The 16,389-nt window shown below is 35.0% G+C and overlaps 1 protein-coding gene across 3 annotated transcripts in view; it reads right to left on the bottom strand.

Annotated features, from left to right (window-relative positions):
* Positions 1-3,082: 3,082 nt before the first annotated feature.
* The window catches only part of HNRNPLL (heterogeneous nuclear ribonucleoprotein L like), a 39,853-nt gene continuing 26,546 nt past the window's right edge, over positions 3,083-16,389 (bottom strand). For all 3 annotated transcript variants that reach the window (XM_072770465.1, XM_072770464.1, XM_072770466.1), the window contains 6 exons: positions 12,793-13,010; positions 9,401-9,522; positions 8,735-8,936; positions 7,776-7,833; positions 7,590-7,688; positions 3,083-4,142 (listed from right to left, as the gene is read on the bottom strand). In XM_072770465.1, coding sequence (XP_072626566.1) covers positions 4,087-4,142; positions 7,590-7,688; positions 7,776-7,833; positions 8,735-8,936; positions 9,401-9,522; positions 12,793-13,010 — 755 coding nt within the window. In that variant the 3' untranslated portion in view covers positions 3,083-4,086. The remainder of the gene's footprint in view (positions 4,143-7,589; positions 7,689-7,775; positions 7,834-8,734; positions 8,937-9,400; positions 9,523-12,792; positions 13,011-16,389) is intronic.

Raw genomic sequence — 16,389 nt, 5'->3', positions numbered from 1 at the left:
AAAAAAAAAAAAAAAGTCAGAGAAAGACAAATAACAAATATCACATGATATCACTCATATGTGGAATTTAAGAAACAAAATAAGCAAAGGGGGCAAAAAAAAAAAAAAAAAAAACCTGATGGTTTACCAGAGGGGAGGTGGATGGCGGTTGGGTTAAATAGGTGATGGGGATTAAGACGTGCACTTGTGATGATGAGCACTGGGTGATTAAAATAAAAACTTAAAAACAAAACACCAAGAGAATTTCAAGTGCTTCCTCAGATAAAAGGCTTTATATTCAAGAAATGTCTACTAATAAATCAAAGTCTTTTGTATTTGTTCAAGTTCAAAGCATGTTAAAATTGAGATGGCCAGAAAGGTGATAAGCTGAATGAACTAAATAAAATATATCAGTTTTTAATTAGCACTTGAATCCATTTGGTAGAAATGGTAGGTTTTAGGAAAAAGCAACAATATTACAAATTAAATATCCACTAGATTTCAAACTCCCAATAACTTTCTCGGCTTTAAACAAGAATCATGTTTGCACATTCACTTATATTTCGGTTGACATTGGAAACCATCATAGTAGAAATAATTTAGAAGGAATAAAACATGCTGAGGGACAGAAACTATGAATCTTGTTTCCTCTAAATCCGCTTATGACTTAATTCTGTGAGCAAACAAGTGGAATTATGAATAAAAAGGCTTGCTACTTTTCTTAATAAAGATTTTATTTATCTGAGAGAGCAAGCAAGCATGAGTAGGGGTGAGAGAGGCAGAGGGAGAAGGAGAAGCAGACTCCCTACTGAGCAGGGAGTGGGACTTGGGGCTCAATCCTGGAACCCTAGGATCATAACCTGAGTAGAAGGCAGACACTGAATGGACTGAGCCACCTAGGTGCCCCCCAAATTTTTGCTACTCTTTACGTGGTCCCTTAAATGGACTAAGTCTCTTGAGCCAAAGGACCATATGGAGGCAGGAAAGCTTACTGCAGTTATCTTTCTTACAAGGACCCTTGTCACCTGAAAAACTTTTGGAAGCAAAGCTCCTTGTGCTTGATTCTTAATTATGGAAGAATGCTCTAGTCAAAATTGCTTTGCGCTAGAGAGGGAATGAAGTATCACTAACAACTACTAAAAAGCAATTACCTAGCAACCTAACCCTACAGATAGTGATTTTTTAAAAATGAAACACAGCTGACCCTATTTGGTCATTTTTATTCTCTTCTCTCATTTCAGTCCCAGAAAGTATAGTCTGGATAACCAAATCACTAGGATGCTGGTAAGTCTCATGTCAGCTGCAATTGCAATTTTTTAAAATTTGGGGTAGTACCCTCAGTAGGAAAGTATGGTTTTAATAGGCAGCTTATATTCCTTAACTCAGTCATACAGATGTATTATCAAACATTTACTGGAATTTAGATACGGAACAGGATTCTATTATTTAAAAAAATAAACTCACAGCTAATATTATTTCTTTACAGCTATAGAATCTGCTCTTTCATGTTCTCCTAAAAGTGGAAAGATAGCATAAAGAAGTTGTTGTTAAGGCTAAGGAAAGAGAGAGTGTTGTCAGAGCCAATTCCATTCTAGGATCAGATAATATCAGATATTCAACAGCAGTGCTGCCCAAGCAAGTAAACTGTCAAAGATATTACTGATAGCAACAGAATAGGGCTGACGTATCAGTGATCTATGAATAAACAAGGTACAACTTAACATACTTTACACATGAAGAATTTACTGATCATTTTGTTGGGGAAAGAGCATTAAGATAGTGTTCATACCTAAAAGTCAATACCACTTAGAGGTGCCTGGGTGGAGCAGTTGGTTGAGTGACTAACTTGGTTTCAGCTTAGGTCTGATCTCAGGGTCGTGGGATCGAGCCCCAAATCAGCTCTCAGTGCAGTCTTCCTATGACTCTCTCCATCTCCCTCTACCCCTCCCTCCCTGCACTCTTCTAAAATAAGTAAATCTTTAAAAAAATAAATAAAAAATAGTAATACCATTTAAACCAAATCTAAATTAAATAAGCCCTGTCACCATCCAAGGGTTTCTTTCCTAAAACCTTAGGTACAACATAAAATAATCTATAACACTGACATCACGATTAGTTTTCAGAAGAGGGGAAGGGAAGGAAACAATTCTACAAACTCAGAAGTTACCTTTTAAAATGAAAGCATTTTAATTTTGCAATAAATGTAGAAAAGTATTTATAGGAGAGGGGGGATAAAGCTTTGTTTATTGTAGAGTTACGTAAACTTAGGTATTAAATTGGCAATGAATGAATGAGGAATATACACCACTGAGTACCACACACTTACAGTTCATATACAAAGTTACCTTGGCAAAACTGACTGGGTTCTATAAGAGTCTAAAATGCCTCAAGACTGAACTTAAATTTTTCTAGGTCTTTAGAGGGCTAAAGGGACATTGGTTGACAGCTGTTTAAATTCAAAGGGAAATAAATGTTAATGTGTTTGGTATCCATCTTTACTTACTGTTCAAAAATTCTAAAACTTTTTAAAATCCTGCCTCATTTCATTTATTTTTTTAAAGATTTCATTTATTTATTCATGAAAGACAGAGAGAGAGAGGCAGATTCATAGGTAGAGGGAGAAGCAGGCTCCCTGTGGGGTCCCTCATGTGGAACTCGAACCCTGGACCCTGGGATCATGACCTGAGTCCAAGGCAGATGCTCAACCACTGAGCCACCCAGGCATCCCCGCCTCATTTCTAAAAGGATTAAGGCAAAATGTCTTTTTTAAGTTAAAATTCACAATAAAACTTTTACAAAAGATCTAAATGGAACTTCTACTTGCAAATTTGTTTAAAACTCTCAAGATCACAAAACTGCTATTGCCAACTATAAACTTCAGTTATTTTAGGTAGATGAAATATTGTCCCTTTTATTAAAGATAAAAATATAAAATGGCTATATGACATTTTTATTATAAAAAAGCTCTGAATTTGCTAAGTGTGCTACAGTCTCTTTTTTTTTTTTTTTTTTTTTTTGCTACAGTCTCTTAATACCATGTTTACACCTTCCTTACACCTTCCTTGAGATGTAGTACTTTCCAAAAAAAAGGAAAAAAAACAGATCCAGTGGGAAAGAGAATGTTTAATAAATGGTGTTGAAACAAACAGCTATCTGTTTGGAATAAAAATAAAATTAGATCCTTACACCTTGCACCATATAGAAAAATACATATATTACTGATGGATTCAAGAGTAAAAAATAAAAATGCAAGTACCCAAAATTCTACATACAATTTTAAGGGGTTCACAGACTCCCTAAAGCCCCTCCATGGATCTCAGGTTAAGAATTGTTAATAACTTCTATTAAAATCTCAATGCCAAATACCAAGTGTGTTTTCAAGATCAAGTCACATGCAACAAATGAAGATGAACACATTAACTCATTGTTGTAACTTTATAAAATCTCCAAACTGGAACTAGAAACAGAGGCATGTCAATACAAATGGACAATGACTTAAAAAAAAAAAAAATACACCAATTTAAATAAGTTTGAGTGCATACTGTACAAGTGTATCCATGTCTGTTAGCCTTTCAGAAATATAAAATCAGCTAAATCTTTAGTACTTAAAATTCATTATGTGCAATGTTATTCTCAAACTTGATTAAAATACTTAATAAATACAAGTTATGTTTAATATGAATAACTGCAACATACTTAAAACATCTAAACATATAATAGGAACTCTATAATATTAAAATGCAATACTTTCACCTGCATTAATCTCATACACAATGGAAAAATACTTGCAGATAATTAGCATTAAGAATGCAAATATATTTTCACTGTGGAAGAAAAATAATAAGATTAGAAATCATATATTTGTGTAATCTACAAGGAAGCTGTAGATAGTCTACATTATGACATTCTATTTTAAAATGAAAACAATTCAATATTTAACTTTACAACAAATTTACTCAAGGCAAAATATCTGTTTATTACAGAACAGGATCTTAAATCAAAGTAAGCAAGGCAACATTAGATCAACCATCTTAGATTTTTCTTAATGAAGTGTAGCTTTAAAATTGTAATAAAGGTGAACATAAATTCTAACATGCTCTTCTCTTCTTATAAATGGGATGATGTAGAAAAGCAAAGCTTCAACGTGTAGGGATTGGAGCCATCTGTAAAAATAAAAAAAAAGTTAACAGCTCACTTCATCAAACTTTCAAGATTACTCTGAGTTAGCAGAGTAAATTATTTCACCTTTTTATAGAATCAGAAGCAGAAACATAAAGAAGGAAAATTTTTATCTAAGTAAGGTAAGGGGAAGATTACTTTTGTATATCTCCACCAGCAGGTAAGCTACATGTAGGCAGGAACTTTTATCCACAGCTACACACTCTTGCTACTGCTCTAAACCCTATCTGACACACAGAGGCACTCAACATCTCTTAGTGAATTAGTTAATCATTACAGATAAACAGTATAGGATTAAGCTTATGTCCATTAGTGAAGCTCATTTTGCAGAATATATTAGAATGGCAATTCCTCTATAAAAGCCAATTCAAACTGAAAGGAAACAAACCATGAGACCCTTAACTCCAGGAAACCAATTGAGGGTTGCTGAAGGGGAAGTGGGTGGGGGAATGAGATAATTATGAGATGGGCATTAAAGAGGGCATGTGATGTGATGAACACTGGGTGTTGTATGCAACTCATGAATTACTAAATTCTACATCTGAAACTAATGATGTCCTTCCTGTATGTTGGCTAATTGAATTTAAAACTTTTTAAAAAGCCAATTCAAATAGAGGCTGGGAAATGGGATAAGAATGGAATGTAAGGGAAGATATTAATAAGCTGAAAAAGTTCCAGGATCTAGTATTAAATTCTAGAATTAAAGGTTCCCTGGGTGGCTCAGTGGTTTGGTGTCTGCCTTTAGCCCAGGGCATGATCCTGGAGTCCCAGGATCGAGTCCCGCATCGGGCTCCCTGTGTAGAGCCTGCTTCCCCCTGCCTGCGTCTCTGCTTCTCTGTGTGTGTGTCTCTCATGAATAAATAAATAAATAAAATTCTTTAAAAAAATAAAAATTCTAGAATTACTCAAAAAACAGAGTATAATCCACAAAATTTTTTCCATTTTACACATTTTTCTTTCTTTTCAGACCAAAGAGAACTCCTCCTCAATTAATTATGCAAAGAAATAATTCCAGTATCTTAATGGATTAAATTTTTTTAAATTCCTATAAAGGAAAAAGCATATAAATTAACAGGTATTTGCATGACACTGGAGAGGATAAAAAGATAAATAATTATTCCTGCCTCCAAGTAGTTTATTTACTTATTTATTTAAACAAATGTTTTCAATTTTTTTTTTAAAAGATTTTATTTATTCGTGAGAGACAGAGAGAGAGAGAGAGGCAGAGACAGAGGCAGAGGGAAAAGCAGGCTCCATGCAGGGAGCCTGACAGAGAGAGAGAGAGACACAGAGAGAGAGACAGAGAGAGAGAGAAAGGCAGAGACACAGGCAGAGGGAGAAGCAGGCTCCATGCAGGGAGCCTGACGTGAGACTTGATCCTAGGACTCCAGGATCATGCCCTGGGCTGAAGGTGGCACTAAATTGCTGAGCCACTCGGGCTGCCCCAAGTAGTTTAAAATACATCTTGAGTATGTCTCAAATATGTATATAATTTTAAAACCTTTAAAAGCCTTCTAGCAAAGATTAAGCTTGATTCACTACTTAAAATTTATTTTCGTTGACTAAAAGTTATATGAAAGGAGGTACTCTTATTCTTTAATTAAAATTTTCAAACATAGGGCAGCCCCGGTGACGCAGCTGTTTGGCGCTGCCTGCAGCCTGGGATGTGATCCTGGAGACCTGGGATCAAGTCCCACATCGGGTTCCCTGCATGGAGCCTGCTTCTCCCTCTGCCTGTGTCTCTGCCTCTCTCTCTGTGTCTATGAATAAATAAATAAAATCTTTAAAAAAAAATTTTTTTCAAACATAAAAAATATATAAATTGACATGATAAACCCCCATTTATCTATCACCTAGTTTTAATAACTGTCAACATTTGGCAGTCTTATTTCATCTACTTATTCTCCACACACATTTTGGGAGCTGGAATATTTTAAAGTAAATCCTAGATATATTATTCCACCCACAAATCCTTCAGTGTGTATTTTTCCTTTTTTTCCACATTACACCTAATAAAATTAATACTTTTTTCTTCCACTATTAGAAAAATAAGGGTTTAACACTCCTTAAATCCAGGATCAAAGTAAAGTACACAGCACAAAGCTTCAAAAGTTAAATACTTGAGTGTATTTTGTATGATAGAAAAAGAAGCCTTTACCATTCTGGAGAATAAACAGTGACAATTTCACTTAATACAAATTAAAACAATGGAATTCCATTTTTCATCTATCATACTGGCTAAAAATTGAAAGTTTGACAAGACTCAGTGTTGGTAAGAATGTTGGGCAATGGGCATTTTCATATACCACAGCTAGAGATGTATACTGTACAACCTTTCTAAAGGGCAATCTAGTAACATTTATTAGAATATAAACCTTTATGTTCTCCACCATTAGGAAATTGCCCTACAAAATAGAAAAAGTGCAATGATAGGGAGGTTATTATAGTAACAGAAAAAACAACTAGAAAAAAACAGTATTCACTAGTAGGGAAATGGGTAAATCAAATAAACTGTGGTGTATCTCTACTATGAATAGCTACTCTGTCTGTGCTTTGGGGGAAAAAAAAGTAGTAGCCTTGCATATGCTGATACAGAAATAGCTCCAAGACATATTAAGTGAAAACAGCAAGGCATAGAAGAGTATGTATAGAAAAACCATTTTGTATAACTTTTAAAAACATAGATATACATACACTGAGGAGGAGGAATAAAAGGAGACAAGTTAGAAGCTACTGAAAGCTTTTTAACTTTCATTTTGTACCACTGTGTGTCGTTTTTTAACCATATATGTATTGCTTTCTTCTAAAAAGATCAACAGGGACTGTGGGAGCCAGTATCCAAGACGGCCCCAATGGTCTCTACCCTCCTGGTATTCATAGCTCTGTATGGTCCCCTCCCCACACTGTACTCTGGTTGATCTGTGGGACCACAAGGATACAACATAAGTGATAGTATGTCACTTCCAATGTTAGGTTATAAAAGATACTGGGGCCTCTGTTTTAGTCATTTCTCTCATCTCTCGCAGATCACTCACTCGAAGTAAACCAGCTACAATGAAATGGCCAATGTAGCTTAACTGGACTTGCAAATAAGCACATAAATGAGCTTGGAAATGGATTACCCACTTCCCAATCATGACTTGAAATGACTGTAGACCCAGACAACAGCTTGACTGAAACTTCAAGAGACCCTAAGCTAGAAATACCCAGCTACACTGTACATGTTACTGACCCTCAGTTTGCTGTTTTAAGCTGCTTGGTATGGTAATGTTACACAGCAACAGGTAACTAATAAAAGGATTGTTATGAGTTGCAGGACTTATATGCCTTTTTTCTTCATACTTCTCTATATTTAAAAAAAAGTGTTATTTTAAAATTGTTGATGTTTCTGAAGTAACTCCTATTGAATAATTATGACACATCTTTCTTACTTGGAACTCTTATCTGGTAGTGATTAAGTGCTGTAAGGGCTTCTACCGCATCAGTTTTGCATTCCCATTCTAACAGCCCGGAAAGCGTTTTGGCAGAAGCTAAAACAAAACAAAGAAACAAAAATCCAGTTATTTGCTTGTCATCAGTTTAACCAGAAAACTTAAAAAGAGGGAATGTGCACTTACGTTTTGCGTCAAACACTTTATATTTGATAAATGTAAGAACTTCATGGTCATTACATAACTGTCAAAGAAATGTAAAACCCCATTAAAAATATGGCCAAAATAATATTCCTGCCTTTTTTTCTTTTTTTTCTTTTAGAATGTAAACTTTATGGGGGCACATGGGTGGCTCAGACAGTTAAGTGTCTGACTCTTGATTTCAGCTGACCTCATGATCTCAGAGTCATGAGATGAAGCCCCACATCAGGCTCTATGCTGGGTGTAGAGCCTGCTTAGGATTCTTACTTTCCCTCTGCCCCTCCCCCCTTCCTGCGTGTGCACATGTGTGCATGCTCTTGCATGTTCTCTCTCTCTAGAAAAAAGAAAAAAAAGTAAACTTTGTGGTACCGTTTAAGTCCGGCATGAATGAATTAAGTCAAACATGTTTTTAGACTGGTAAGTTCTATGAGAAAATCAATTTTAAAAAGTGATATTTCTTATAAACTATGTAAGTAATTTAGTGCTAATACAATAAAACTATAAATTTTATGTAACATGTATGCTCAGAGTTGTCAGGATTTATTTAGTACCTAAGGTAGAGAGTAGAGTTCCAGAAAAATCAATTATTTTCTAAAGCATTTCCTACAGTTTGGCAAAAAGGCAGGGATATATAAAATTTTGTAACAGACAAGATTTAAGGGCATAGTAAAATAATTTTCTAAATGCAGAAGTCAGGTATTTCATTCCAACTCTCAAAATAACTGAGCCACAAACCAACAAAAGACTAAAAATACTAATAATGCAGAATGGAGGCCAGAAAAGCACAATGGTCAAAGAGTGAGCTATAAAGTACCAAATAAATAACAGAACACCAATAATATCAAAAGCAGAAGATGAATAGTGCAAGACTTTAAAATGAGGTAAAAATGTTATAAATTTTAAAATAATAGGAACATTCTACGTAATTGTATTTTAACACCTACCTTTGTGAAGGTCTCCTCTGTGACACACAGTGGAACATTATAATAATGCAGCACACATGAGGGTGGCTGGATTATATTCTTAGATGCTTGACCAGCACTTGTAAAGCGATTATTTTTGCTCATTGCAAAATCTTTGTAGCTACTTGTACCATCCTCCAGCTCAAATATTTGACTTGGAACAACTGAATGTTGTTTAGACACACTAAAGATTGGGAAGGAAAAAGGTAAAAAACATGTTAGATAAAAAGCAGCAAGTAGGCAGTCTCAAAATGTTAGTATCTATGCCTGCACCAATTTTAACAAATAATACACATAGCTATTTAAATATGATTCAAATATTTAATATTTAAACACTTATTTGAATATTTAAATTTAAGTTATAATCCACGACTCTTATAAGTTTAGGTATATTCTCACATTAGGAAACTTCACATAAAACTTGCCCATTTTAACATGCTGTTTTACAATCATAACACTAAAAGCTAAGTATAGGTGAGCAAAACCTGAATTATATGACCTTAACATGCTATGTCAAAAATGGTAACATTATAGGTGCTAGTTTCAAATGTGCTCTCAATTACATTAAAATATTCTAAAACTGAAATATCTAATAAAAACGATAAAGATTTTTTAATACATTTAAAATTTACCACTTAAGATAATTACCAAACATTAAGTCTTTTCCCAAATAATTTGACATTGTTAAGGTGTGTGACAGCTCTTTCTACAGCATACTCATCACCCATTTCTACCAGTGCTGTACCAGGAATGGTCTTCATAAATTTTACCTGCAAATACAAAATCCCAAAAAGGTGACTATTTCCCTTCTACAATAACAGAATTTCTGAGAGTATGATTTAAGTGGTTGAGGTCAAATACAGACGATCATCTAGAATCTTGACTTTATTCTGCTGTGCTATTAAGACACTCTTAGGGCAGCCCGGGTGGCTTAGCGGTTTAGTGCCGCCTGCAGCCCAGGGCCTGATCCTGGAGGCCCGGGATTGAGTCCCACATTGGGCTCCCTGCATGGAGCCTACTTTTCCCTCTGCCTGTGCCTCTGCCTCTCTCTCTCTGTGTCTCTCATGAATAAATAAAAAAAAAAAAAGACACTCTTTACTCTTACCAAAACTCAACAAAGATAAAAGGTAAAAAGGAAGACTGTAATTCTACTGTGTAGCACAATGAAGAAGAGCACAGGCTTACTCTGTCTCTGCTATGTATTGCATGACTTAGGGTAATTTTCTTCTCCAAGCTACAGACTTCCCTATAAAACAGAGACAATGATAACATCTGATAGGGTTCACCGATATTTATTCATTCAATAAATATTAGGTGCCTAAAATGTCTTAATAAACACTGAGCTAGATACTGGGGATTAATGGTGAACATAATAGACCTGGTCTTCTTGAAACTTATATTCTGGTAGGTAGGATAAAAAATTTAAAACTATTCAGAATGCTGTTAAAGCAATTAACAAGATGCTATAAGAAATACTGCAAGACAGCCTTGAGATAGCAGTGACAGCAGGAAGGCTTGTACAAGGTAGGGGCAGTTTAAAAACCAGGCACACTTCACAAGTTTCCATTGCATCTTGGACAAAAGCTCATACCTATCCTCTTATTTTATTCTGGTTTTAGTAGGTAACACTGTAGTAATAAGGGTTAAATGGGTTAAAGTAGGATAGTCATTCAGCATATTACCCACCCCTTACAAAGTCCTTAAATAGCTATTCTGTACCACTAACATTCATGATACCTTGAACATACTTATTTGTTAACCGTAAAAGACTACTACAAATACATTTATACAACAAATACAGCATAGTATTTATATCCATCCTTGCAACTACCAAATTTATTTATTTATTTTTTTAAAGGGAAGGATTTTATTTTATTTAAATTTTTATTTATTTATGATAGTCACATCAGAGAGAGAGAGAGACAGGCAGAGACACAGGCAGAGGGAGAAGCAGGCTCCATGCACCAGGAGCCCAACGTGGGATTCGATCCCGGGTCTCCAGGATCGCGCCCTGGGCCAAAGGCAGGCGCTAAACCGCTGCGCCACCCAGGGATCCCGCAACTACCAATTTTAATGGGCTATCCTAGCATTTTTATTTTTCTTTTTATTTATTTATTTTTTTATCCTAGCATTTTTATACTATACCTATACTTCAACAAAACTCAGTTGTAGCAGAACTTTTCAACTTGAAATCAATTACCTTCGTGTGGGCAAACCTTCTATACCTTGATTTAATCGACCTGCAAATCTAGCAATGACTAAATATCTAATGCTAAACATGTAACTCTTATCCTTGTAAATTTCAAAGAAAAAAAAAAAAAGGTGAGGCATAATTAACTATATATAAATCTTTTAAAATATTACCATAGCTTAAGTTTCATATATCATAATCATTTAAAAAGTTGAAAAAAAATTTTTTTTACTTTTATTTAGTTATTCATGATAGACACACAGAGAAAGCCAGAGACATAGGCAGAGGGAGAAGCAGGCTCCTGTAGGGAGCCCGATGCAGGACTCAATCCCAGGATCCTGGGATCACAACCTGAGCCAAAGGCAGACACTTAACCACTGAGCCACTCAGGGGCCCCTGTTTAAACATTTTTGAGATGTGAGACCGGAATTGCTCAAATAGCACACAGAAAACTTAAGTTTATCAGACAAAGCGATTTAGGTTTCTAAATCATGAGATAATTAGTTCATAACAGAAAAGACAAAAATATACTAAAGATGTTAATTAAACTGCCTGATTCTGATTGCCTATAAATGTGAAAAGCACAAACAGAAAAGTAACATTATGTGATAAGGTTAAAATACACATTAAAGCCCATTTAGTTATCAAACATGCAGTTCTTCCACCTTAACTAACATCTAGGTGTCTAAGAGAAATGTCTGTGTGAAAAAATCTGAACTACTTCTCAATGTTGCTAAATCTGTCCCATGTATTCCTGGCAAGTTATATAAGCAGAAATATCCCATATGTTATCCCTAGACCAAATGTGGGATTTTCTTTCTTTTCTTTTCTAAATGCGGTCAAATGGTTATGTTGAGGAAATTCTTGTTTCAGAGATTTTCTGAGTTGCTTTCTCAGATCAAGAAGCTTTTAGAATTAACAAAGTAAGAACTAAGAGTACCAACTTTTCAACCCAGGCTCCCTCATGCACACACATTTATGACTCATGCTTGTACCTTTTTTATTGTGAAAAGAATAAAGAAAAATAACATTATCTCAGTACTGAAATTCAAATTAGCAAGTGTATCAAATAACTGGTAACTTAAAACAACCAATCATTTCCCCAGTTAAATTTTCCATGATTCTTTAAAAAATAGTTTAGTGGGACACCTGGGTGGGCTCAGTGGTTGAGCATCTGCCTTCGGCTCAGGGCGTGATCCCGGAGCTCCGGAATCAAGTCCCGCATTGGGCTCCCTGCATAGAGCCTGCTTCTTCCTCCTGTGTCTCTGCCTCTCTCTCTCTCTCTCTCTCTCTCTCTCTCTCTCTGTCTCTCATGAATAAATACATAAATCTTAAAAGGCAAGCCTCCAGATACAGTTTTGAACACATTCTTTCAAAGTGGGTCACTGTTTTAGATACTGATAGACCTAAAAGCACATTGTTCCTCAGAAGATACTAGAGCCCTAGCACTTAGGAGGCAAGTATTAAATCTAGAAGTCTCCTAAAACTCATGATACACGGCCAAGCTCCATGAAAGTAAGTGCTCTTTCTAATTCTACAGTTAACAGGTTAAATGCTAGACACTCTTTGCATCATTACAATCAAAACAGGGTAGTAATTGATTAAACTACTGCTTTGGATTTCTATTTATATTAGCTATTTTTAAAGTATTTTTAGTAGCAACAACCTATACTGATGACTTACCAATAAAACCCAATTTCTGAAGCTTGTAATGAATTTTTAGCTTATGTGGGTTATTACTGGAAGAACTTTTATGTTCCTAATATAAGAAGACACACATATTTGCTGACTTTTCAGACTTCCCTACTAGATATCCTAGCAAAAGAAATTAATATAAAACAAAACTTACCTTTTCAATATTTCCATATAAGCAGAAAAGGTTGAACACTCTTGAACAATTCATTTTTAGCTGATGCAATCCACTAACCATTACAACTGAACCAGAGGGATTTCCTCCATGCATGTAAGAGGAAGAAGCCTGTGGTAATGGATACGCAACAAGTTCAGGTGTGTCTCGAGAGCCCATTCTGTAACGACTCGGTAAAGGCAATAATGGACCATGGGATCCTATAAAAATGATAAACAAAACACAACTTTAGCAGACACACTTCACACTAACAGTAAACTCTTAATATTAGCTAGTGTGATGCATGTCCAAGGAAAACTCAAATGTGTTTTCAAATATAACCTGTGGAGATTAATAAAATCTGTACTTCTTTCTACCAAATCCAAGATGCATTGACCTGCATATATGTCAGGCTTTTAAGTTTATATTTTAAAAAATACTGTTAACAAAAAAGTGTATATAAGATCAGGCCAAAGATAGCAGGGATGGAGGGGTATTAATGTAAAACTTTGGGCCACTGTGTATAAATTATAATTATCTCAAATTTGTTTAAAAACCATTCTGTCAATATCTTTTGGAGATAATATGATAATATATACAGTGAAATCTCGGAAACTATCTATATACAGATATAACAAAAAGAACATCTCTTTAATCCACTGAAAGGCTATCCCCTTGAATAGATTTTACTGTAATGTGCTTTCTGGTTAGTATTTTATTCCCCTAATTCTAATCTAGGAAACAAAACCTCTAATTTTGTTAATATCACACCTACTGAAAGGTGTCATTTATTCAGCATCTGCATTATCTGAAACATCAAGAACCCAGAAGAAAATAATGCCTGAGTATCTGAAACTGTTGTCACAACACACACACAAATCTACATCTCTTATTGAGAATCCTTATGAAGAATCAACTTGCTAATTTTAGAGTAGTTCTAAACAACTTTGATTTATCTGATTTCCCATCCGTAAAACAAGAAAATAAAGCTAAAGTGAATGGAACAGACAGGAATGGGGGAGTCTGGAGAACTGATACTAAAAGCAGGCACAGGGCACATTCACAATAGCAAGAACTGAGAAGCAACTAAGAAGACTGATAAAGTGGTGGTTGCGGAGGGGAGAAGGGAGGGGGTGAAAGAGGTGAAGGGGATTAAGAAGTACCAACTCCCAGTTACAAAAATAATAATAATAATAATAATAATAATAATAATAATAATAAGTCTCTGGATGAAAAGTACAGCATAGGGAATATGGCCCACAACACTGTAATAACATGATATGGTACTACACTTATCATGGTGAGCACTGCACAATGCATAGACTTGTCCAACTGCTATGTTGTCTAGCTGAAACTAATATAATATTGTATGTCAGAAAAAAAAATTAAAAAAAAGAAAAAAAACACTGTATGTCAACTATACCTCAATTAAAAAAAAAAGCAGCAAAAAAAAAAAAAAGCAGCAGTAACTAAAATGGAGATATAACTCAGAATTATAAACCTATACATGTTAGGTGTTCCTGAGTTAGTGATTACAGAAGCATACTCTTGTACATGCAAAGCTCCTCCTGATGTGCAAGATACCAATCCAAAAGCCCAAGTCTTTTCCTCATTTCTCAAGAAATAAAGAGTATGTAATGCTACTGGCTCTCATTTTTATGTAAGACTAAGGGACACTTGTCATCTATCAGGTAAGTTACCAAAACCACATTTTGGTATTCATATTAGAGTTTCTGCAGACTCCAATTTAGTATTTATATTTAGTATTCTAAATATAGCTGCCATTCATAACAACACAGCAATACTACCAATGAGCATACACACAGTGTGAATTCCTACAATTTCATGGAGGGAGAAACACTTCATCAATGCATCATCATCATCAGTGTTGCCTTAAATTGGAATGGTTTTCAACTGCCCTTCTCACTGATAATTAGTAGTTTATCAAAACAAACAATATAGCTCATGGTGAGTTACTTGTTAGTGACTATACTTATTTTGGCCTCTAATTTAAACTTGATACATAAGCTAAGGTCAAATATCACTCATTCTTATCCCTACTGCAAAAGTACATATCCATACCACATCATCCCTCCACTACCACCATTTGCTTGTACAGTAATGACACTTCACTATCATCGCTACATTTTGTCATAGAAAGTAGGAAGATGTGTGGCAGACGAGCAGTGGAAACTTCCACTCTATTTAAAGTCCAAAAATGTTGAGATCCACTGCCATAGGTAACAACTGAATTCAGTGCAAGAGAATATAACTGATATTGGTAATCATGACCTCAGCTTTCAGGATTAAATTATGTTGTCTACACTATTTAAATTGTTGCCTATATTTTAAGAAGAAAAAATAGAAATCTTTTAAAAGCTTTCTATACATAAAACAAAAAGTTCACACAAAATGTTTTGATGCTTGGACAGCCTGGGGTAGGCTCAGCAGTTTAGCGCCGCCTTCAGCCCAGGGCCTGATCCTGGAGACCCGGGATCAAGTCCCGCATTGAGCTCCCTGCATGGAGCCTGCTTCTCCCTCTGCCTGTGGTCTCTGCTTCTCTCTCTCCCTGTGTCTCTCATGAATAAATAAGTAAAATCTTTAAAAAAAAAAAAAAAAAGTTTTGATGCTCAAAAGCTAATACTTTGGGTATTAAAAAAATTAACTTTATGTGGAAAAATGCTACATAAATGGCATTATTATAATTTTGAAGACATTTTTCACCCTTATACTTTGAAACCTTTGGTTCAGGGGCCATATCCAAAGATGCTAGCAATTAATATACAATTTTTTTCTGAGGTTTAGAGAAAATAAATCTGTGTAATGGCAAAAATAGTATTTTTCAAGTATGAGGGCGTCTACTAGTTCACCTCCTAGGACAGGGCTTCCCAAAGTAAAAGATTTAAAGAATTCTGAAAGCACAGATCTTTAATACTATAATAAACTGATGTATAAATTTAATATAATTAAACAATTAAACCTTTTCTATTCCCTTATTCTCATAGACCATCAGAAAGGAAAAGCCACCCATGGTATCATATGACACCAGAGTGCAAAAATACCTGTTTTGCTGAACTGCAGATGTGAAGGGATACAGCTATGATTTGCAGTTTTTAAAAAGGCTCAACATATCACTAGCACCTACTCCCATCTCTGCTTTTCCCCAATTTCCTCACCTTACTTCTCCACCTCTTTTTAGTCATCTCTCTCTCTCTCTCTCCTCCAATACTCTATTCTGCTTACTTCCCGAGGAAAGCAGAACAAGTTATCGTCAGAATTAACTGTTTCAATGGACATAGCTCAGAATGTATACCCCTACATAACCCCACCACAACCATTCCTCCTCAGGAGGACCCTATTTATCTGCCAATGCAAAGAATTTTGCACCTCTCTTTAAGTTTACATTTTAAAATTTATACACACACACACACACACGCAAAATCAATTAAGGTATGAAACTGACAAAGAATTTCACTTTGGCTTTTTAAAAATATCAAGTTCTTCTAGAACATATAACATTTTTATTTATACAATTTTTCAGTGAGATATAGTTTATAAAAAAAAAAAAAAGGCAAACCTGAAAACCCATACTGAGAAAAT

The sequence above is a fragment of the Canis lupus genome, chromosome 12 (assembly GCF_048164855.1).
Source record: "Canis lupus baileyi chromosome 12, mCanLup2.hap1, whole genome shotgun sequence".
NCBI classification, from domain to species: Eukaryota; Metazoa; Chordata; class Mammalia; order Carnivora; family Canidae; genus Canis; species Canis lupus.
The sequence above is the reverse complement of the archived record's forward strand: the minus strand, read 5'-3'. Positions and strand labels throughout refer to the sequence as shown.